This window comes from Papio anubis, chromosome 13 (genome assembly GCF_008728515.1).
Source record: "Papio anubis isolate 15944 chromosome 13, Panubis1.0, whole genome shotgun sequence".
In the NCBI taxonomy this organism is placed as follows: domain Eukaryota; kingdom Metazoa; phylum Chordata; class Mammalia; order Primates; family Cercopithecidae; genus Papio; species Papio anubis.
In genome coordinates, this window is record NC_044988.1 from 37572724 (window position 1) to 37598738 (window position 26015).

Below are 26015 nucleotides of genomic sequence, written 5' to 3' on the forward strand. Positions count from 1 at the left end.
GACATAAACACCTTTATGCTTGGAATTGCACAGAGAACTGATTAGTAGCACACCAAGCAATTATTTCAGGGGTTTAATAAGGAAACAGAAGAGAAACAACAGAAAAAAAAGAGAAAGAAAAAGAAGAAAACCTCAAACAAATGCAAAGCACAGTTCAATCAATGCAGCAAAAATAGAAACCAAGATGTAAAAATGCAAATATACTTACAAACTTCAAGCCTTGGGATAGGTTATACTCAAGAGTTGTCTTTTGGAGTTAAACAACATATTTTAAATTTTTAACTTTTCTATTTACTAACTTGTTTCCGCTACTGTCACTATTACCAAATCAGCTTGTTAATGACTAATATAACGACACGGACCCTGCGGCGTCTCAATTCCCCCTGAGCCTGAATGAAGAAGCGATGCCAGGGTTATGTCATTCCTACCTCTGACATATAAATTGGCAGGAGCGGAATAGCGAGTGCCCGCGCTGTTGGTGGCAACACACTCATATTTTCCTTGGTCAGACTCTTCACTCTGCTCAATCTGAAGAGCTCCTGTAAGGATATAAAATATATTGCCAAAGAGATGATCAGAGAAGGCTTTCTCAGTTCAGAAAGCTAAACCTCTTAACAATATGAAAAGCCCTGCAAAGCGAAGGTCCACTCAACGTCGATTCAATCTCTTGCTAAGTTGCACAGACAGAAAATGATGCGATGAGAAAAACATACAGAGATTATTTTTTTTACATCATCAATGCTAGCATTAGAAAACAATATCTCTTTTCCCAAGCAAGACTTCTAGTCATAATTAACACTCTTATTTCCTAGACTAATAAAATGAAGATGGGTGAGACTGCTTCAAGGAAGTATGGCTTTTAAATAAAACAAAAGATTAATTTTTGGTTTTGTTTTGTTTCATTTTGGTACCAAAAGTGGCGCAAAAGATAGGTACGCACAAAAAAAACCAGGCTGGGTTTTCAAGAAAGTCTTCTGCTGAAGAAAGCCAAAAATACGCAGCGAGCACAAAAAGGCTGCACAAAGCAAAAAATTAAAATTAGTCATTATAAATTATCAAAATATCACTTAAAGAAACAAAACTCCCTTAAGACATGCAGATTTTTAAGAAAAGAAAGACAGTTTTCCACGACTTACAATCATTTATTACGTTTGCTGAAAAACAAAGAGCAGTTGAATTAGAAGATTTTTAAAAAGTTAAAAGGCATGGCCTGTGCCACAAGGAAGAGCCAACCAACCACTGCTTGAGGACCCTGAGATGGATCCCCTAAGACACCCATCAAAATCCACCAGTGGGATTAGCAGTGTGGTGTCACAAAACCCCGAGAAAAATACAAAACAAGAATTACAAAAGAAATGCACACTGAGTCAAAGTATGAAAAACCAGCAATACCACATACCACCAAGAATACTGAGCACCTTTTGTTTCCATAGCCTGAAGGACGGAAGATCCAAAAATCCGGAGACGGGTAATCCAAGAAAAAAAGAAGTGGGGAAAAAAGCATTGCTGTCAGATTGGAGACGAGTGGGATCAGGTGGAAAGGGGAGTCATTCTTTGACTTTTAAGACATTAAGAGAAAAAAGAATTGAAGAACAAAAGCAAAAACCTTTTGAAAGATAAAGACAAAAAGCAGATGCTCCAGGGTGTCCTCTGCATGTCTGCCACTGTTCCCCAGACCACCTTGGCTTTGGTCCAGAACAAGAACAGCTAAGGAAGAAAAAAAATGATCTTTTTTTTTCTCCGGTTGGACAAAAAAAAAGGAAAAAGAAGAAAAAAAAAGAAAAAGGAAAAACGAAGAAGAAGAAAAGGAAAAAAAGAGGGACAGATGGTACGCTGTGACTGGTCTGTGGTCTAAAGACCTGGATATGCTTTCTTTGAAGCATATCACAACTTAAATAATCATTTTCATAAAGAAAGAAATGAACAAAACAAAGAGAGAAAGAAAAAGGAAAGGAAAGTTCACAATATGAGAGTCACTGATCATAACCAAACAGTACAAAGGAAAAAAAAAAAAAGTTGATGGACATTATCGGAATGATACTGAAAACAGGACAAAGATGAGAGGGATGAAAGGACAGAAAGAATGAGTAAGATCATTCTGTGAACGTTAGTTCAGCACTCTTACCTCTTATTGGTGTACCACCTGGGTGGATAATATGAATGCAAATAAGATTAGAAAGAAGAAGCATTAGTACGAGAAGAAGGAGGCTAGGGCTGGGGAGAAGAATTAAATTAGATTTACAGAATTAAATAAGGTCTTAAAAGAAACTTGAATTACTATATTGGTAAAACAGGAATATATTAGATAGTATTATTAGATCATAAAAAACAAGTTGCATTATACCACAGAGGGTAAAGACCGCAATAGGCAGCATTGCCTTTCTCAGAGAAGCAACTGAGTTCTCAGGTCTGGGGTCATATAGGGTTAGAATTGTATCTTATATGCCTCATATCTCTTAAAAAACACTAGACAATATTTTTAAAGACATAGTTTAGGGAAACACTGGCTAATCTATTTAAGTATATATATAGATATGCATATATATATATACTGTGATAGGAAACGCTAGAGACTAACTAGAAACAAACACTATTGATTGGATATCTTATACTACTTGCTATGCTACATTGGTGTGCCATAACTTGTGTACTATTTAATTTTTCTACACAGTGTTCTTACGATAACAGTTCTGTGGAGGTGTGTGTGGGCGCCACTACAGAGATCTGGTGTCTACACTGACAGTTAGTAAAATGCATGCCATGCATTTTATTAATAATAATAATAATATTCTGGATATGGAAATTAGTGGGGTTGAAGTGCGCTTCAGAACTAAGCACTTACCAATAGATTCTGGAGATTTAAATACGGAGAGAAGAAAGACAGCATAAAAATATTATTATATTCCTTATAATTTGGTACAAATTTTTCAGAGTTAAAGCTTTATATACTAAATCATCTATGTTACATGTGAATAATTAATTCTTTATTTACAATAACAGAATGCTAATCTACACAATTCTGCTGACAACAAGCAAAAGAGGCAGTTAACAAGACGCTTTAACATCACAGGACAGGTCAAAAGCTGAGAATTCTGGGAAGACAGGCAGTTAAACAACTTAGAATTCTATACCAATATTACTACCAATGTCAAAGTAAACAGCTTATTATTATATGTCCCTGTGAAATTACCTAGGGACAGGCTCTAAAATTTAAGAAATTTAGAATTATCTCTACTTTTAATCTAAGAGAGCAAAGGCATAAACTTGGGATGGGAATGGGAAAAGGAGAAAAGGGTAAAGAGAGAGAGAAAACAGCAAAAGCTGGAGTCTACACCAAAAGCAGACTTCTGTAGATCCAGTCACTGGAGGGTTCAAAAACCTTGATGGGCGCACACTACTGTGGCTAACGTGTAGAAAATGTTCACTCACAATGACATTATCATAGTATTAATAAAAATCCCCTCCTTTTACTGGTAAAGACTTTAAAAAAATACATCTGGTTACTCATGAGATAACGTTTCTGTGTTTGATGTATTAGTGAAAAGAAAGCAGATGTGCCCAGACTTACTAAACTTTGGTACTTTGATGAGTTCAAATGTAGAAAAGACAGCAGAAAACATACTTTAATAAAATTGAATCATTTTAGGGTTTAACATGAACATTTTGTTTTTTAATGGATACAACCATTGGAACTCCTTGCAAGTTCTGAATGAAGTCCAATGTTGAAATAAATTTGTTTCAAAAGAAAACAGAGAAAGAAGAAAGAGAGAGGAGAAAATGGATCCATCAAATACTGCGAAAAAGCAGTAAATTAAAAAATTATCAAAAATACAGTCACAGCAGTGAGCAATGTGGATTAAACAGAAGCTGCAAAACACACAGAGAAAAGGAGAAAGACAGACTCTGAAACAGGCTATGACATCACAAACATGGACCACCCGTTAAGTAACAGAGAAAGAGAAGAGGGAGAAAAATCAGTACCTAGAAATAAAAAATAAATAAAATTAAAATTAAAAATAAAGAGAGAGAAAAATTTAAAAAAAAATTCTCTAGGAGTTAGTAGAAACAGTAACAAGACCCTACCTGATCGTAACTGCTTAATACGACCATTGTTGTTGCTTGTGTCCACGGGTAAGAAATCTTTAAACCAAGTGATTTCTGGATCCGGATTACCACTGGCTGCACAAAGCATGGTGGCCGTGCGAGTACGCTCAACCACCTTCAACTGTGGGCCCATGTCAATGGTAGGGAAGCCCCTGGGAATTTGATCTTCTGCAAGACAAAAGGTGATAGAAACATTCAGTTAGTAAGTCAGATGCTCCAAATTCAAGAGATTCCCCAGAAATCTCTCTTTACCTTATTCAGTGCTTGTTGAGAACCTAACACAAACCAGGCACTAATAAATTAGAACGCAGTCACTATGCTGTTACTGATCGGAAGAGTAAACAGTCTACGTAAGAGGCGAACAGACTAACAGAACTCAGATGGGGCTGACTACGATGAAGGGATGCAGTGAGAGCAAAGAGGGAGAAATAGTTATAACATTTGTGCTTGAGATCAGTGAGTAGAGGAAGCTTTGATTTAAAGTTGGCATTTAGGAAAGAGCACAATCGGCCAAGTCACAAAAAGGGGAGAAGGAGATTTTAGAAAGATCCGGGAATGTCACAAGTGTAAGCATCGAGGTAGGAAAGGTTTTGCTGAGAGAAGCATGGAAGCCAGCAGTGCCAGCGTGGAGAGTGCATGGGGAACAAGCGGAAGCTGGATCATGCTATCTCTTTCAAAGCTGGTATGTTTTTCTTGTAACTCTATTTTCCCACACAAGCATAAGGTTCAACCCAAATTGATTACTTTGTAAGAGTTTCAATTAACCGGAAAATTGTCTGAGGTTGCTTTACAAAAGAAGAGCAAAAGCAACTCCTTATGAATGGCACAAAAGCACATGTTCCTTACAGGGATAAGAGAATGCTTTCTTCCATCCCAAAGACCTGCACCATTTTCAGTAATTAAAAAGTTGAAATTCCTAAATTTTGAATCTCCAACTCACGCAAAATTCACTTCTTGCTACCCACATCAAAACTGTTCCAGATCCTACCTCTTGAGAAATTAAAGTCACTTAAATCCCACAATCATGCTCCGCACTGATAACTGACATCGCCGGCTCTTTTAGCCAGGATTAGAAAGGTGTGTTCTATCTAAGCATTGAAGGAATTTTACTTAGATGGGTGGCAATTATCCAAATTAGAACATGGCCATTTGTTTGAAGATCATGAATGTTTTAAATTATACTTTATGTTCTAGGGTACATGTGCACAATGTGCAGGTTTGTTACATATGTACACATGTGCCATGTTGGTGTCCTTCACTCATTAACTCGTGATGATGAAATATTTTTACTTCCAATTGAGTCTGGCATTGATTTAATCAATACCCCCTCACAGCCACTGATAAATTTTCATAAGCCACCAATTCTAAAATGACTGGAAAGCATAAACAGCAGCGAGGAAAACATCAGATATCATCAGATCTGGCATATCGCTTCTCCCTGGATGCCTCCTACAAGCTCCAGTATAATCCCTGAATCCACAGTTGATGGTGAATCTTACCGAGGTTATGTTACAATTTCTAATGAAGAAGCTCCATTTTGATGCCTCCACCGTGTTGTCAGTCAACAGTACATGTTCTCCAATTCTCTCCCTCTGGAGCCGAGCGGTAAACGCAGTCTCTCAAACCTCACTAGCAAAGTCCTTTTCAATCAGGTCTCATTTTCCTCAGCCTCTTAGGGATCGCCTCTCTCATAGGAAATTTTTCTTCCGCCCACATTGAAATTCTCACCACTTCCCAGACAAATCATGTCTGCTGGGTACTCTATGCCTCTAGGAAGCCATGCAGCCAAAGTCACCTTCTTTGTAAATCTTTTCCAAATCCTCTCAAACATATTTCATTCTTTCCTCCTCAGAGCTACCATAGCAGCGGCTACTCAAATCCACTGTCTTGTACTTATTAACTCGCAATTTTATCCCTCCACACCAGGAGTTCCTCCATGTCTCATCTGTATTCTGCTCCTTTGCCATCACGCTAGCCTGGGTTTCCAGATTTTAAGAGAAACTCCAGTGATTCCCGAGCCTAAGTATGAATATATATCAGTGACTGTTTAAAAATATATATATATCCTACTATGCAGAACTTCTGGTAGAGAGACAACCAGAAAAATAGTTAAGGACCAGAGAGATTTTGAATGCAAATGGTGAAAGAATGTAAGATGCTACCAAAGATTAAAGCTCCCAAGAAAGAGAAATTTCACTGAACAACAGGTGCAGTTATTGTAAGATAAAATTGATGGACTATTAAGGAAAAGTGTAGACTCTGGCTCTCCTGCTGGGTAGGGTAGAAAGTATATATTTTTCACTAACACAGTCTGTGAAAGACCAAAAGAAGCTGAGGCAAGTTTGATTTGCCACCTGATTCATGACAGAATACCTTCCTATCAGACCAGGTAGTTAGGACTGGGTACTAAAGACACTTATAAAAATAATTAACTGCAATGCGCTAAACTTCACTTAAGTTGAAAGATGTGGCTCATTTGTGGAAGCAGTAATATGTTGTTTTTGTGAATGTTTACACATCATCAGCCAAGCAGAGGTCTACAGTAGATAAGTGTCAGGAACAGTAGTTAAAAATTGAATTTCAAGGCTCCAAGAGAAAGTTAAAAATTAAAAGTGGGATGCAAATCAGGCTATGCTGGTTTTAATAATCTATTCCACTTGAATTTCATCAGGCTGTTCTTTATGTCTTTAAAGGTTTTGCCAATATATTTACATCAACAACATAGTTCTGATGTTGTATGGGGGAAAAAACAGCAGAAAGATCAATAGCTGCTATACCACACACATTATATTATTAAATAGCTCACTTGGCAGCTATTGACACAAAGTGCTTCAAAGGATAAAAGTAATTTACCTCAAGTGCTCCAAAGCCAACTATACCGCCTTCATAGAAATGAGTTTCTGAAAAAGCTCTTAGATTTTGTTGTTGTTATGTTCCATTTTTAAAGCAACCAACTTAGGTTAATCAAAAATCATCATGGGATTCCTGAGTGGTTTCTGTATGTCCTAGGACACTGTATCTCTCCCATGGTGTTTAAGCACCAGTTACATTTGCCTGCATAAATATTGCTCTGCTAGTCATTACTTTTCTTCTACAAGTTCATCTCTCAGAAGAACTGAGCCAATATTCAGTGCTGATCAGTGGCAAGTACCAAAGGCTTAAGAATTGTTGAGCCACTTACTAAAGGCTCTTACCAAAGAAATCTAGATTTAATAACCGTTTATAAGAAATAAAGTCCTCACCTTGGGGATAGCCAACAAAATTGACTTATGCCCTCCTGAAAAGCGGTCTAATACATTTTCATGACCTTTCTTTTCCTTCCTGGCTCATAAAGAACACTCCAGAGCCCCCTTTTCATATACACGAGTGCACAACAAAGATAATCTTTGTTGCATACTAATGGGACAGAAAATGTAAAGAGCGTTCCTTTCTTATTTTTAATAAGGGTAATTAAATTCTATCCATCCCCCCTTTGCACAGAATCTCTTTGAATGCACTTTCTTCATTAAATTTTCATGAGAAACATCACAATGTAACAGATTCAAATAGCGAGAGCCGTTACACGTTGACAGTTGTGGCTTGTTTCCAATTTGACTGTCAGGTATTTGGCAATAAAACTCAGTATTCAACATAAAACAAACTGTAGAAATAATGAAATTTCTAATTGGAATGCTTATCTCCGTGGGTGTAGTTTAGAAGATGTTAATTGCTTTTTTCTTCATCCTCTACATTTATTAGTGATTTATATAAAACTGCCTTGACCATTTGATAACATCAATTTTGACAGCTCCTCAAATGTGTGGTACCAGAAACTTGGGAATCAAATCAATATCCTTAATACCTTAACCACACAAACTTTCACAGGAAAAAGCAGCTAGCAAAAATTAACAAACTGTCAATATGCTAGTAGCTTTAAACTTTTACATGAGGTGAAAAGAAAAACATTTTGTCCTATTCATTAATGTGCTCATTAAGCTTTAAAGTGCCTTACTTATCACTGTTCCATATTAATATTCAATCATGCAGAATTAGCTACTAATTCATCAACAATTTAAATCAGACTTGACCTTCACAAAGCCATTTGGTCTGTCATTTTGAGAGGCCATTAAAGGGCAGATTACTACATACTTGTGCTTAGTGAATCATAGAGTCATACATATTTTGTTTGGAATGGCAGCTATAATAGACCTGGAAATATAGCACATTCTTTGAATCTGTTGGTGTCTTAATGAAATATGCTGATATGAAACTTTCAGTTCCATTAAGGAAAGAGAAAAAGGAATGTGAGCATTTTTCAGAGTTAACTTCCCATTGTTGTAGAACTTGTTAACAACCCTGACCTACCCAGGACTTGAAAGGAACGAATTTATGAGGAAAACAGTGTGACATTGTTTTGTAGGTAGTCATGCCTTACATATCTGTGAATGATCAAGTAATAGGTTTTGCATAATTTCCTCAGTTAAACTGTTTTCATTGTTCATGCATAAACAATATTAATGATGCTCTTACTTTCACTCCACTTTCACAAACACTGAATCTCTTCTTTGAAAGGAAGCCAGGAAATTCTAAATTGCCTGCTAAGGCTACAGGCCCCGTCCAAGGTGGTCCTAAGTAGCCCTTCTTGCCTAATCTTGCTAGGGCTCTTGCTGCGTGAATTCAACCAGACTAGTCCTTTGACTCTAATCCCAACTGATTTAAATAAGTCTTTAATAAAGAACTGTTTGCCATGGTCTTTGGAAAAATCCCAATTTTTAAGATTAACACAAATATGTTTATGAAGAAAAAGCATGTCAATTACATCAACGGTATGCTTCTTCAAGTGCAGTATTTAAAAATTTGGCAAGTATACTTGAACACTTAGATATCATTGACAATACAGAGGTTTTGGCAGTAATGGCAGTACAATAAAACAAAAACACAATGTGGATGAAGAGACAAGCAGCTGTTATCATGAAGCATTCATCCCCTGGAATTACTTTTCTAAGTTTCAAACAGTTCAGAGTAGCTCGTCTTTAAAAGTCCCCAACTACTGTTATCAATAAACCCTAATAATAGTCAATATATAAGTGTGAACTCTTACAAGCTCACAGGAGGGGGTGGAGCTATTTGTTATTTCCTTTGTAACCTTTTCAATGTTCAACAAATACTCACAATTAGACATTTTTATGATGCTCTGACAATTACTTTCTCAGCACTCACTCATGAAACATCTCTCAATCCTCCTGGAATGTCATTCATTGAAATACCATTCCTCAATGCCATTCATTGAAACAGCCATTCTTCAACTATTTGTGACTACACATTTGGCCTCCTTGATTTGAGTATCAGTCTATTAAGAGGCAAAACCATCTTATATTCTCTCTCTTTTTTTTTTTTTAGTGTCATAAGGAGTATTAGACTTAAAGACTTATAAAAATGGCTGTTTGTGACTTTGTTTTCAAAATCTTTAGTTTTATCTGTCAGCAAGTGATTTTCCTCCCATTGAGAATACACAATTTATGCTTTCCTTCCTTAATTTATCACAGTTGCCATGTAAGAAGCACACAATTTAGTTCTTGCTTTCTTCATTTTACAGGAGTGTTTCCCTCATATATTGGTTGTAAGTTCCTATGTGTCAAAAGCATGACATGACAAAACCACAGGTATAAACACAATGAACCTGAAAAGAACACAATAGAATATTATCTATATTCTACTGTTATTCTATCTATAGAATAATGGTGGAATTCTTCGTGTTCAAACTAATGGCTGAAAAATAAAAAGCCCAGGAGTGAACTACTCAGTTTTTTGTTGAGGCAAACACTGTGGGTCTTCCTTCACTGACAGGAATAAAGATTTCTAAGTCACTGGGTATCTTACGGTCTGAGGCATTTATATACTCTCACAGAACAAGAGTGATTTCTTTTCTTTGAAGGGTGGAAAGACTGAGTGAGAAAAGCTTTCAATAACATAAGAAAACAAGGAAAATGATAGACTAAATATGCAGCATATTTTTAAAATGAAAGTCCTAGCCGATCATATATATACATATATATGAAGCCTATATCTATGATATATATGAAGATATATATGATATATACATGAAGATATATATGGGCTTCATATATATGTATGTGCTTACATATATATAAACATGTATGGGCATATATATATATATATGGACTTTTTCACCTGTCAGAGAATCAGTACTGTTCTATGCAGCAGAAAGTCAGTGGATTTTTATACTTAAGAAAAAGTACAAACTTTCTTGGAAAATTAAAATACATATTGGTCTTAAGGTGGTCAAATAAGGTAGATAAGATACTATAAAATATTTTATGAACGTTACACTATATATTGAAACAAGAAGATAATTTGAACTATTAGTTCTAAAAATCTACTGGATAGTCAATAGAAGGCATCATTCATTCTACAAATATTTATCGAAGGCCTCCTTTGTGCTGGACTGGGCCAGGCACTGGGTATGAAGTAATCTAGAGAATCTCTATATTGTTGTGATTTAATTGTATCTGCAGGATAATTAGCTTCTTTGAAAGTAATAATAGTACCAAGCACATACACAGGAGGATTGAATTAGATAATGCATTAAATATGCCTAGTGCTGCCTGGCACTAGTGTCTGGCATCTAGTAAAATACTAGCATATATGTACTTGCTTTATCCCAAGCTCCAGCAATAGATCTAAAGGGATCAGAGGCATGAGACTCTAAGGCTTGATAAAACAAGAAGTGCAGCATAAACTGCAAATGAGAAAATATTCTATGCAAATCATAAAAAAACAGGGATTATCTAGACATGCAACTAAAGGGTAGTGTTCGTGCCAAGTAACCTCCTTAAAGCTAATAAATGCCCTCTTTTCCCTTTGAACAAGATTTTAGGCTCTTTGATTAATCAACAGTACAAACATATAAAATTCATATTGTCAGAGGATTTGTTCCTAAAAATGAATTTTAAAAATAGCTCTAAATATTTGGGATGTCAAAGGTTGTTGTGAACGACTGAAAAGAGTGGAACCAACTGCTTTTCCCTGTATCATGGCAGGCATTTTTCTTTTAATTATTCAGGGAAGGGGAATTAAGTATTCCTCATCCTGGGGAGTAGGTCATGTTAAGAAGCCTATATGGTTTTCTTAAAGAAAATAATTTTTTAAAAGATGATACCAAGAAGTCAGAGTTTTGTTTTTTCATCTCAAAAGTTTCTTAACATTCAGAAAATAACTGGGGAAAATTATATAAATCAAGAAACACCTCTGTACAAGTCTCCATAAGCTAGTTCTAATAGCTCCATTCATTTTTCAGCTCTGGAGATGGAAATTCTCTCAATGAGATTTGTCTAATGTGATGTTCTTACTAAACCCCACCTTTAACAGAATGGAATTTAATAAGAACATATTAAACAAATTTAAAATTGTACATTCTACAAAGCACTATAATGACCAGTATCTCTAAAATACAAATATTTGAACGTTATTAGAGTTCCTTGAGGTAAATAAGGATGGTATCATTATCATTTTTTGTGGCTACAAAACAAAGACTCAGTAATATTGTTATTTTTTTCATATCCTACATGTAGTAAAAAAAAAAAAAATTAAAGTCTTTCAGCTCTAGATTTGGTGTCTTTTTATTGTGTCATGTTTCCTCTACGCAAATTGCTATTCTTCAAATAAATCTTCATCACATAGTGATGAAACTCTTAATCAGAGTCAACTCATGATGAATGAGACAACAAAAAAGTTTGAATACTTGGTCATTCTTTACTTTTATGCTTTAAGCAGCATGGACTAGATACGCAAGTTCCATGGGATGTAATAACACTTTAAAAATAGATCTACATTTAAAAATCCACACATATACATATATACATGCATATATATGTATATGCACACACACATATATACATATACACACACATATATACGTATGTATATGTATATATACTTACATATGTGTGTATATATAGGCTTCTCATTCCCTCAGGATTGGTACTAGAAGCGACAGAATTCTGCCGTGTCTGTTAGCCAGTACAAGGTAGATGAGAAATGGAAGAGCATGAAAAGGCTGATAAATGTCAAGTAATTTTCCTAGAGAGCTGAGATTCAGTACTGTGCCTATACCTTTAGCCCTTCTGTAATTTCTATTTAATTGTCTAGGAAGGGCTGTCAATGGTGGGCCTTCTGCCATGAGCAGATACCAAAAATCAGTAGGGAGACCAGAAAAGCAGATATAAATAGACCTAACATATCTACCCTACGAATTTGGGCCACAAGGTCCCTCTTCTGTTATATAGGACTAATAATGACTACTCCAAAGCTTTCTCTGGACAGGGAGACAGATCAGTGTCTCAGAGGCCGGAAGGCAGAAGATTATCATTGGTGTATTTGCTACTTCGTTGAACAATGAGTTTTCAAGTCATTATATTTCAAAATGAATCACAGTATCAGGCTACAAACAAGAACCACCATTTTCTTTCCAGAATACAGTCCTTGAAGAAGAGGAAAAAACATTCTTTTCTTAAAGGAAACAGTGTAAATAAAGCTTTTATTTTCACCATTCCAGATGGCAGCAGGGTATAATTTGTACTGTGTTGACATCATGACCATTATTATTCAAAGTCAATTTTCCTGTAAGTGAATTGAATAAGGGACTGAAAACAGAAAAATAAAGAGCAAAGAAATAAAAGCCAAATCGATGTTTCCTAGCAAAGTTGGGCTCTTGGGCCATTATCAAAATGTTATGCATAGGAATAAAATTGAAAAAATCATATAAATAAAGTAGTTTCTAATTACAAATCAAATGCTAGTCCAGTCAGAAAGAAACTATATAAAGCAGGAAAAAAACTGCCAGTTAATACATGACATTCCAAATGGAATATGTAATAAATATAATATCTGTTCCCAAAAAAGTAATTATGAACAAGATACAATAATTTTTTTCCACAGTCCTCTTTGCAAGTTATTACATACAGATAATATGCTTGTCTTAATATGGCTATAAATCAATCAGCTAAGCTTTTATTTCAGAGTAGATTTAGGTATCTCTTAAAGGCAGTCACTGGATACAAGAGTCTCGAAAGATTTCTCATAGAATTATGCCATGCAGGAATAGAAAATTGGACATTGATAAGCTAAGAGCCTCATTAGCAGCTACTAAAGATTCAGCATACCAACCAGCTACCCACAGAGCATTCCAGAGCAAAGCTCCATTTTATGAAATATTCCTCACATTTTGAGGAGTTTGCAAGGCACTCCTGGCAGAGAATAAAACAAACTGTTTAGAAGCAATGTATGCAATTATCCTACAAATTATGAAGTAATGTCTACATAGCAGAACATAAACCCCAGTTAGATTTAATTATGATTTGTCTAAATGTGGTAGCTCCAATATTACATTCCATTAAGTTAAGGCATACTGTTATTAGTACTTGGCCTTAGCAAATGATTACCCTTTTTGTGATTCATAATCAAATAAATTCATTGAGAAAAAAAGAAGCACCTTCTCCTCCTACCTAGCAACATTATTAATACCTGAACATTTAAGTAAATACTTAGGAATTAGGGAAACACATTTATTCCCTTCTTTGGGCTTCATTTAGATAAAATCCAATATCCATCCACTTTCACAAATCTCATTATTCCCTGTCAATTTATATTTAGCAACAAGCAGGTGTCATTATACTCACCCTTTACATCCATATAAATGTTTACCTTACTTTGAATATTCAAATAATTAACCACTTTACAGAAATGTATATTTAAATCATACAGTGAATTTTATTATTTTTAGAAAATAATTTTTTTATTCTTGTTTTTTAGAAAAAGAGGCACAAAGACAAAAATAGTAAACATGGAAAGAGACTTGGGTTTGGATCCTGCATCCATTATTTGTTAGCTTTGTAGAAAGTTACAAACCAACAAGCTCAATCAAAAGAGACTACAAAAAACATTCAATGTGGTTGCTTCACTATATTTTGGGAAATGCAAAGTTTCTAAGCCATCAGATGTTATAAAAAAAGAAAATCAGAATCAATTGTGTAGTGCTGGATTGGAACTAATAGTATTGGTGTGAATACCTAGTTTTAAATATATATATGTACATTTGTATATATATATATGACATACACATACTATACTATATATATCATTTTAAATATATGTATACATTAATATATATATGACTTGTAAATGAGTATGCATACACAAATACACATTCTTTATATAAACTTACCAAACATATCTTCCCTAGCTGAGCCAAGAGAGGCTGGGAGAAGTAATACCCAAGAGCAATGGTCACACCTTGTATTCAGATCTTGGTTTCTAAGTACCATTCTCCAGTGAAAGGAAACACTTTCCTTTTGGAAAGCTTCCCTTCAGAAAACTCCTTAGAGAAATCACTGATTCCAGTTAGGACTGGGACAAGGGAAGAATGAGACACACCTGGAATTATTCTGTTGTATAAGAAAATACTCAAAGAATGAAAGGTATATACTAAATGTACACAGAAGCCAGCATAAAGGGCTCTTATTGACCAAATATGGGACAATTTGAACAACAAAATTTAAAAAGACAATATTAATAAGTTGTAACACACTAAATAAAATAAAGGCATGCATCCATACTGATATAAATAACTGAGTAAATTAAAAGTTTCAGGGGAAATAGTATCTTTACATAGTATCAAAGGGACTCCCTACATAAATTTATTAAATACAAAGAAAGCACTCTGTGAGAGATTAAATGATGGGGAAAGTCTTAAGCATCTCCTAAATTTACAGTATGCAATTAGAAACCAAAAATGATGCTCCTTATGCTGCTGAGGATGCCAATGATAATAATTTTAAAAATAGTGCTCCCATTTACATGATTTTGCTGTATTCTAAGCACTGTCATAGTCCTAAAAATACCATTAAAGACAAATAATTTTGAAGTTTTTAATTTAAAAATATTTAAAATAATAAAATATGTAAAGAAAAATTAGTAACTTTACATTGGAGAAGGCTCACAGAAACAACCTTGATTAAAAAATCAAAGTTAATGACATCAGCAATAGGATAATTCAAACTCATGTGCTGAGAAAAATATAACGTCACTTCGACAATATTCCTGGAAAAGAGTCATAACCTAAATATGACCACCAGTAAACATCAGCAAAACCCCAAACAAGAACATTTTGTTAAATAACAGCCTTCTTATCTTCAAAACTATCATGGTCAGAAATGTCCAAGAAAGACTGAGAAACTCTTCCAGGCTGACAAGTACAAAATATAATTCTGAACTGGAGTCTCTGTGGAAAATTAGAAAAACTTGAACAGGGATAATTGGTGAAATGCAAGTAAGAACAACTGGTGAAATGCAAGTAAGAACAACTGGCAAAATGTGATTGAAAGTGAATGGGGAATCCAAGAATTAGATGGCTATGATGCATCAATATTTACTCCCTGATTTTGTTAGTTCCATTGTAGTTAGGTAGGAGAATGCCTTGTTTGTATAAACCTGAGTATTTGAGAATGATAGGCAAGGCATCATGTCAGCAATTAACTCTCAAATAGTTCAGGAAAAATAAGTTCTTTGTACTGTAGTTTCTATTTTTCTACAAGATTGGGATCATTTCAAAATTTTAAACTATAAAGAAGTAAACTGTTATAATTAATTCATATTATCAGAAATACATAGACTTATTCCCATAGAAAGCTTCTGGGTAGCTAGATATACTCAAGCATTGTTTTCCCAACTCTGACAAACATTCTTAATATTTTACTTTATTTGAGGCGCTCTTGAACACCATGACTATTTAAATGACATTCCAATTGTTATTACCAATTTTACACAAATGATGACACTATCTGAAAAAAGTTAGCTCTAAAAATACGTGAATTCATATAAAATTAAGACATAAGTATTTAATTACAATGAACAAAACTGAGTGATACTCAAGAGCAAGGTGCAAGCTCATGAAAAGAAAATGTGAAAAATCAATATTCTAATAACATAATGGACATTTATGATTTTATTTAGAGTAATGATAAAGTCTGATAAAAGTTTAAGATAGAAGACAAACTTTTTGAGGGTCTTCCTTCCAATTAAAAGTTAACTTAAGACTCAGAATAGCTTCTGAAATGCAAATTTTTTTTTTTAAGCCAAACTTTCAAAAATTTTACAAACAATCCACCCTCCCCTCAGCTCATCACAGCTCTCTCCTCCTGGAACAAGAACACATTCAAGAAAATGCTTGTGACCCTCTAGTCTTTAATAATGTAAGGGAATGGGAGCAAGAGGAACAAAATAAAGTGACTCAGATATGTCTAAAGAACTTTTCTGAAAAGAGCATTTCACTATTTTACCATATTCAGTAACAGTTTTTATCATTTTAAAGGCAAACTGTGGTAGGTATTTGTTTTATCTGACGGAATAAAATCGATTCTGAAAACAGAGGTAATGGTAGTTTTCTTCAGGGGGTGTCTTGAAAGATAAAAAGATCAAAATCTTTAAACATCAAACATCACATATAAAATGTTTCACTGAAAAAAAATGAAAACTACAGGAACACATGAATAAGCAGTTAAAAATAACTTATATGTCTCAGAATGTATTATAGATCTATGGAGAAACATTTCCCATAAATGCAAACAATTTTCTATATTTATATGGCAAAATTCAGCCTGAATTTAACACCAAAGAAAAACCAAATGGAACTAGGTTTTTTGTTTTGTTTTTTCATAGACAGGGTCTCACTCTGTCACTCAGGCTGGACTGCAATGGTGCAATCATAGTTCACTGCAGCGCCAACCTCCCAGGCTGAAGTGATCCTTCCACCTCAGCCTCCAGAGTAGCTGGGACTATAGGGATGTGCCAAAATGCCTGGCTAAATTCTTTTTATTTTTCATAGAGATGGTTCTCACTAAGCTGCCCAGGCTAGCCTCAAATTCCTGAGTTCAAGTGACTCTCTATCAAAAGAATATCATATATAAAAGCAAACACAGGATAGAAATGTATTCACTATGCTTTGAAATATCAAAAATATTAAGAAGCTATTCAACAGGAGTTCAGACATCTGGAAAATAACCCAATCGAAGTAAAACTACCCCAAAATGGCCAAAACCACTACCAAAAGTTCCATGAATGAAATCCCTTATCTTTTACAACTAGATAGAAGAGTTGTCAAGCATCCACATAAATTCTAAAACCTTGACTTTCTTCTTCAAAGCAGCAAATTAGAAGAAGGGTTTCAGGCAAAACCTGAGGGCATACATAAAGGATTGCGATCTTTTTCCTAAAAGCAAATGAAAGGAAAGAAAGGTTTTAAAGCTAGATACAAGTGTACGGGCACTTCAGTGCTTGCAGGCATGTGCATTGGGAGGGTATGTCACTTATCACAAAATTAGCATTTTAAAAAAATGCCTTTTTAACTGCAGTATGAAAAATGCATTGGGGCAAAGCAAAAAATAAGAATAAAGTGATGTAGGCATGTTGGCATGTTATTTAGGATAGTACTGAGATGGCCCAGTGGCAACATAAACTTACATCAGGAAGTAGTAGAGGAAATAGGGAGAAGTGGAAAAAGTTCAGAATAATTTGAATGTCAATTTTACAAGGGTTGGTAATATTCTGAAGATGAGGAATGAAGGAGAATTATCAGGGATGGCTTTCTAAACTGTTATGATTTTTTGCATATGTTTTCAGTCATGTCTTCCCTTGGGGAACAATGTCATGTATTCGATGCACTCGTGAAGCAGACAGTATATGCCTCAATGAAGGACTCTCACCAACAGAGCTGCCTCTGGATGGAGCACAGCACTAAGTACAAAGCAAGCATCTGTCAATTGAACACTGATGCACCTTTTCCTTCAGGAACTAGCAAAAGAGGCTGGGTATAGTAAGCCATTTGCTTCCTTATCTGCTTTGTCTCAGGATGAAGGCAAGAAATGTCGGCTTCAGCCTACATACGTGAGCTCAGCATCCTCACTACAGATGTGCCAGAAGTTTCCTGGGAGCCAGTCTAGAATGGGTTGTAAATACCACGGATTTGCATAAATTTTCTCCACTAATAGCTCAATTCCCACAATTTGAAGACAGTTGAGCATGCCAGGGTAGTTTCTCTCTAGCCAGAAAAGAAACTCACAAAATATGAAGAGTATGACAGCCAATGGTCTCCTAAATAAGAGGAAGAATAATCTGAGTTGTTGTCCTATGAAGACATGAAATTAAGAATCTCCTTATAGATAACTCATGGCTGTCACATTTTAATATACAACATGCCAATTAAATAGATACAAGTTTCCAATGATAAGATGATACTCAGAATCGATGTAATAAAACCTTTTTCTTACATAGTGAAAACAACCCGGAGTTGCTTATTTTCATTTAGTTGTCATAGACTGACATTGTTATAAATTTGGGAAATATACGTAATCTCTAATTCTTAACAAAGTGACAGCAAATTGACAAGAAAAAAAGTTATCTCAGCCTTGAATTCACTGACATGGCAAGGCGACAACCCACCAATCCCCCCACAGCCATGAGTGGATGGTTTTGATGCTTACCACAAAATTAATGCCCCTTCAAGTGCTCAGCGATGATGGCTATGAGGCTATTGAGTAAACAATGTGTGTGCATCCACTAAAGGAAGGAAGAACATGTATTTCAGCCACTGATCCCTAATATAACCAATGCTATTTAAGTGTTTGTTGCTATAAAGATAAAATATTATGCAGTACAGCTTTGTAAATTATACATGACAGGTTTTGTGAGTAAATTATAGTTACATGAGCACACGTTGTCATTTTTTCAGGAATTAACTCAGAGGAAGATAAAATATAATCAAGAATGTTTCCCCAGTGAGAAAAAGGCACTTTCTTCTTTTCTTTTTGAGACAGAGTCTTGTTCTGTTATCCAGGCTAGAGCGCAATGGCATGGTCTAGGCTCACTGCAACCTCTGCCTCCTGGGTTCAAGTGATTCTTCTGCCTCAGCCTCCCGAGTAGCTAGACTACAGGTGCGTATCACCATACCAGGCTAACTTTTCTATTTTTAGTAGAGACGGGGTTTCACCATGTTGGCCAGGCTGGTCTCAAACCCCTGACTTCATGATCTGCCCACCTAGGCCTCCCAAAATGCTGGAGTTACAGGCATGAGCCACCACACCTGGCCAAAACATTTTTAATTTAGTTTTATTTTAATGGATATCATAGTCCACCATAGTACTGGTTTTTGGGGGTTGAAGGCTCATAGACTTCCATTTGCTGGGAACCTACTGGGCGTATCACATGCATTAGGTTGGTGCAAAAGTAAGGTTTTGCCATTACTTTTTTTAGTTTTTTGAGACAGAGTCCTGTTTTGTTGCACAGTTTGGAGGGCAGTGGTGCCATCTTGGCTCACTGCAACTTCCACCTCCCAGGTTCAAGCAATTCTTCTGCCTCAGCCTCCCGAGTGATCTCAAACTCCCAACCCGCAGTGATCTGCCTGTATTGGCCTCCCAAAATGCTGGGATTACAGGCATGAACCACTGTACCCGGTCACCACTACTTTTCAATGGTAAAACAGCAATTGCTTTTGCCATTGATAAGAGCAGGAATTACCTTGCAGGAAAAAACAAAAACAAACAAACAAACAAAAAAAACCAAATTATTTATTTATCTATCTATCTATCTATCTATCTATCTATCTATCTATCTATCTATCTAACTATTTTTTGAGACAGAGTCTCACTTTGTTGCCCAGGCTGAAGTGCAGGTGCGTGATCTCGGTTCACTGCAACCTCCACCTCCTGGGTTCCAGTGATCCTCTTGCCTCAGTCTCCCCAGTAGCTAGGATTACAGGTGCCAGCCACTGTGCCTGGCCAATTTTTGTATTTTCAGTAGAGACAGGGTTTCACCATGCTGGCCAGGCTGATCTCAAACTCCTGACCTTCAGTGATCCGCCCATATCAGCCTCCCAAAGTGCTGGGATTATAGGCGTGAGCCACCGTGCCCGGTCGCCATCACTTTGAATGGTAAAACAGCAGTTCCTTTTGTACCAACTTATACATAAGTTGTATGCTTTCTCACAGATGTAATTCTTTAAAAATAACAGCTGGGTCATACTAAAAAGCCAGCCCTTTTTTTTTTTTTTAATTGTCAGGAAGCACTTCTGTAGGTCCTTTCCTTCAAAGCTTAATTCACTTTCCTAAAACACGATGAGCAGGGTTTCAAAACAAAACTTTCTGGGATGTTCACTTTCCTGGTGCTTCTTAACACGACAGAGGCTTAAAAATATTCTAGCACACACAACCATAGTTTTTAAATGTTTATCTCGGTTGTGAGGAAAAAATGCAGCTAGTGATAGATACAACAAACTACATTGCTCCACTCTCATCTCTCACTCTCCAGAAATAACTGTTGTTGATTTTTGAATTGATTTTCTGACAGCATGGATATTATTTGTTTTAACACTTATATTTCGTCCTTGACAAAGATAATACTGTTTGTTCATACACACAGGGACACATTTCTGATCATTCAGTTTTTCATGATTCCAAATGTAACGTGTAGCAGAGTTAATCAGGGGTACCTGGACTCCAGGATCCCTAAGTTCATAAGACAAGCTGTTTTCTGGATTATTCTTCTAAAAAGTAGATCAAATGGAAAAGTTCTCAACAAAATTATTTATGAATTGTAGGATATGAGATAGTTGTGAGGAAAACCATGTCATCCTGATAAAATGTGTAACATTTCCTAGAACAGTCAACTATCACAGATTTCATCACAGTGATTTTCAGAAGGCAAGGACTATACAGACCAACTGTTTTACAGTCAAAGTCATGCTCTTTGGTAAATATTCTGAAGTGTTTGACTATTTTCAATAACTGAGTGTACAGAGACATTATCTCGTTCGGTTATTAAAGTACATTATTTCTACTGATTGATTACCATTAAAAGTTCAAATGGTGTTTAAAAGAGGCCTTTTAGCTTTAAGTTGAATGAATGACATGGATACTTGTTCATAATTTTGTAATCGTTTTTCAAGTTTGAATCACTATAGCCATACTTTATGGTATAAAGTAGTCATTCCTTAATTTCCCATTAAGCCTGCTCAAGAAGAAATCCAACATACTTTATACAAACTCTAGCTAAACGTAGAAGTGCTCACTTTGTCCACCTCAGTTTATCAGGTGGCTAGCCTATCCAAGCACATAATATCACTAACCTCTTTAGTTTTCATAAGAAGATGTACCTATTTAGCCTTAACACAGATCAGTGGTAACATCTGAGATGCTTCACTTAACCCACCACATAGCGCTGCTTTAATCTGTACTTATCAGGGATCTCAATCTTAAAATGACAGTCAAAACAACTTGGCCAGAGGAGTAATAATCATGAAGAATTACCTGAAATTATGCAATTCCATCCACTCCTCCACATAATATAAAAACCGATTTTGGTTAAAGGATGAGAGAGCTAGAAACCAGGACCGTTTTCTCTCATCTGCTGAAGAACAGATTAAACTGACATGCATTTTGTTATAATTCGACAGATTAACCTGAGGGACTTCAGCAAGCAACTGCCCTATAATGTTGTGAAGTTACACATGCATATGATGCAGAGAATAGCCTTTACTATTTGACTATATCCTTGTTCTCAAGAACTATGGGAGAGAACTGTTCCTCTGGTTTCAGGGGAATATTATGGTCTTTCTTTTTTTTGAGACAGTCTCTCTCTGTGTAGCCCAGGCTGGAGTGCAGTGGCACAATCCTGGCTCACTGCAACCTCCACCTCCCACTTTCAAGAGATTCTCCTGCCTCGGTCTCCCCAGTAGCTGAGATTACAGGCGTGTACCACGCAAAAATGCCTGGCTATTTTTTTGTATTTTTAGTAGTGACAGGGTTTCACCATGTTGGCCAGGCTGGTCTTGAACTCCTGACCTCAAGTGATCTGCCTGCCTGCAGCCTCCTAAAGTCCTAGGATTATGGGCATGAGCCGCCGCACCTGGCCATACTATGGTTTTTCTGAAGAACTGATTTGTTTTTATGTTATGGACATGGTGCATCTGTGTCACAGGTTCCCTCTTTCTCACTTCTGGAGCTGTTAGGAGATTTGGAGCTAAAATTGTGGCTTATTTAGCAAAGGCACAGAAGTCCATGGCATGGACCGTATGCGCATTCCAACTGTACTCCTAACATTAACCTGTCTTACTACAATATTTTCCTGCTCCACTGTCATACCATTTTATCTTGGTATGTGAAACATTCTTCCATAAACCGTATCTCTTTAAAATAAAGTTATAATAGATACAGGCATAAATATTGTAGACATGACCTTTTAAAAATATATAATGTACAAAAGCGATGATCTAAAAGATGTCAGTACAGGTCCAAATGAATCCACATTTCCCATAATAGTCCAAGAAATCTTAAAGTTACCTGAATTTATGATAAACTAAAAACAATAAACTTATTAAAGTGAGCTTATCAGAAAGGATATAAAAAACTTAATTTAATAAACACTAACTTAAAGGAAAAAATAAAGGAATAAAGAAATAAAGATAGGGTTAAATAGACATAGCGGGCCAGGCATGGTCCCAGCACTTTGGGAGGCCAAGGTGGGCAGATTGCCTGAGCTCAGGAGTTTAAGACCAGCCTGGGCAACATGGTGAAAACCAGTCTCTACAAAATATATAAAAACTAGCTGGGTGTGGTGGCATGTGCCTGTAGTACCAACTACTCTGGGGGCTGAGGCAAGAAAATTGCTTGGGCCCAGGAGGTTGAGGCTACAGCGAGCCATGTTCACACCACTGCACTCCAGCCTGCGTGATGAGGTGAGATCCTATCTCAAAAAAAAAAAAAAAAAAAAAAAAAAAAGAGTGACTATTATTTCTATTTTAGAAAAGTCATAGGCATTGGATTTAATTCCATTATCAGCCCATGATAAAATTGATAAATATCATAAAGATATATACCCACACAAAAATACATATATAATTATGTGTGGATATGTATGTTTGTACAAAGCACATTTTTACATTACTTGCAGAAAATTAAAATCACGTTTAATAAACATTAAATAGCACTGTATTATTTGTTAAACTTAACAAATACTTATTGAACACCTCTCAGACTCTCTGTGTAAAACATTGCTCAGTACCTGACAGCTCCAAAAACAGTCCCTCGAAAGTTGTACCATGTAAGGTGAAAACGTGCATGTGAATACAGAAAATGTGTCAACTAATCAAACCTTAAGGGAGCACAGGGGTGAATAATGATTTTGCTGGAGATCAAAGAAGGTAAGTCTAAGAGCGTGAATATAATTTTGATAGAAATGTAGTAAAGGGCCTTGAAGGCACAGGGAAAAGTATAATCTAAAGTCCAGGAAAAATTAAATAAATGAGAGGTGGATTCAGGGTGAAATGTGGCTACTGCTTGAATGTTTTTGTTTGGGGAAAGGGTAGGAAGACAGTGTGCAAAGTCTGTGGAAGGATGATGCAAAGATGGCTGGCCAGGTCCAACTGTGAGAAGCTGGAAAGAATCTGGGGTTCATTTGTTAGGTTGTATGTACACGGAGCTGGATTTTTTTTTTTTTTTTGAGAGAGAGATTTTCACTCTGTCACACAGGCTGTACTGCCACGGCACAATCTCAGCTCACTGTAACCTCCCCCTCCCAGGTTCAAGCGATTCTTGCGCTTCAGCCTACCAAGTATATGGGACTCCAGGCACGCACCACCAAACCCGGCTAATTGGGTATTTTTAGTAGAGATGGGGTTTCGCCATGTTGGCTAGGCTGTTCTCAAACTCCTGACCTCAAGTGGTCTGCCTGTCTCGTACTCCCAAAAGTGCTGGCATTACAGGTGTGAGCCATTGCGCTCAGCTGGAGCTGGATTCTTTTTTTTCAGACGGAGTTTCGCTCTTGTTGCCCAGGCTGGCGCACAACCGCGCGATCTCGGCTCACCGCAACCTCCGCCTCCCAGGTTCAAGCAATTCTCCTGCCTCAGCCTCCCAAGTAGCTGGGATGACAGGCATGCGCCACCATGCCCGGCTATTTTTGTATTTTTAGTAGAGATGAGGTTTCTCCATGTTGAGGCTGGTCTCGAATTCCTGACCTCATGTGATCCGCCCGCCTCGGCCTCCCAAAGTGCTGGGATTACAGGCATGAGCCACCGCGCCTGGCCAGAGCTGGATATGTTTGAACCAAGAAAATAAAAGAAAGATCTTCACATTCTAAAAAGCAATCTGTCAATGGAGTGCAGTGATGGGGGACAAAGAGAAAGCCCAGTTAGGTAGTTACTCTATTCGTTTAAATGTGAGATGATGAAGCCTATGTGTAGATATAACATGTAATTATAATTATGATCACTGGAAGAGAAAAGAAGAGATGAGTTAGACACATATTGGAGAACCATTCCACCAGTTTTAGGAAGTATTCATTTTACTTAAGGAAAAATGGGGTAAGAGTCAGTGTCAAGTTTCTAGTCTCTCAGTTCCTTCGTGAATGACGGTAGGTCGGCAGGCAGGGATGATGTCACTAATATAAAAGACACAAGAAGAGACACAGAAAGGTCAAGATTTGTGTTTCTTTCATATGAAAGTGACAGCTGGAATCATGTAGATGGATGAGATGACCCAGCAAAGAATTTACAGTGAGCAGAGTATGGGAAATAGCCATATTTAGGGGGTTTTGCAATGTTCCAAGTATGTTTTTCACATAGTAACATTTTTGCATATTCCTATTAAATAACCAAAAGGGATAAGAGGAATTATACTATTTTACATTGTAGATTTTAAACATAGAGAAAAATACGTGTGGATATTTGCCTTGTGAGGAGGGGCATATGAGAAAGTAATGCAACTTTGAGAGGGGAGATGAAGTAAAAAAAGTAAATGCAAGATATAAACCCCAAGGGAAATTATTTAAATAGGAAATATAAAATTATTCAAATTGTAAATTATCCAGGAAAAACACCCAATAATTCTAACGGTAGCTTAGGATATTGAGCCAATTTTTTAAAAATCATTACAAAAGAAGACACTATTCTTAACTCTTGCTTCAAGCCATGCAATCAGACAAAAAGGGTGCCATTTCAGGCTCTTTCATTTAGAGTATCTATATTCAGATCTCCATTCACATAGTTCCTGGCATGAAGCATCTGAAAGAAGATTAAAATTAATGTAGAAGTGCAACATTAACACAAACATCACTGATTAACTTGAACTGAACCAAGCTCAAAGCAAAAGCCATAACAGGGAATCAGTCAGGATTGAAAAGAACAAATAGAAGACTTCTTTAGTTTTCACTGTATTCCCCAAGAATTTGAAAAATTTTAAGGCCCAATTTACATTATTAGGAAAACAAAAAAGTTGTTTTTCATTTTCTATTGGTTTATGATTGCTCTAGCATTTTAAATAGGCCTACATTCCAACATAAATATTGTCCTGTTCCTAAGATTAGTACAGGTATCTTACATGTATATGGTACCTCCCAAATTTGAAGTGTCATATTAAATGATTTAATGCACGTATGGCACTCAAAAGTAGATTTGTCATATAGTAAATACTTTAAAATTTTACTATTATTACCACTACTGCTGCAGCTACTGCTACTACTAGAATGTCTGAAACTAATAGTAAAATCAAAACTATATTCTGCATTATTTATTGTAATTAGTTGCCCTGAAATATCTTCAGGCTCTCAAAATCTCAGTTGTTTAAATGACCTACTGGATAATGTATCTACCATACACACAAACGTATGTGCCTATGTGCACACATATGCTCCAACATAATTTGTGGAAAGAGTTGCATCAAATTGAAGAGATCATGATTTTCAATCACCTAAATAAATCTAAATCCATATCCAAGAGAAACCTAGAAATAGGGTATAATGTAACTGATAGTATAAAAGCTCAGTCCTAAGATTTCTTAATAAATCCATTGGCCCTATAGTCTACAGCTTTA

At 36.1% G+C, this 26015-nt stretch overlaps 1 protein-coding gene across 47 annotated transcripts in view; it reads right to left on the bottom strand.

The window, feature by feature from the left end:
- Positions 1 to 26015, bottom strand: part of PTPRD (protein tyrosine phosphatase receptor type D) — a 2329646-nt gene that overhangs the window by 210209 nt on the left and 2093422 nt on the right. For 28 of the 47 annotated variants that reach the window (XM_017949398.3, XM_017949394.3, XM_017949401.3 and 25 more), the window contains 4 exons: positions 4084 to 4272; positions 2843 to 2851; positions 2126 to 2143; positions 429 to 539 (listed from right to left, as the gene is read on the bottom strand). In XM_017949398.3, coding sequence (XP_017804887.1) covers positions 429 to 539; positions 2126 to 2143; positions 2843 to 2851; positions 4084 to 4272 — 327 coding nt within the window. The remainder of the gene's footprint in view (positions 1 to 428; positions 540 to 2125; positions 2144 to 2842; positions 2852 to 4083; positions 4273 to 26015) is intronic. The other 19 variants (XM_017949407.3, XM_017949404.3, XM_017949415.3 and 16 more) reach the window with 3 other exon arrangements.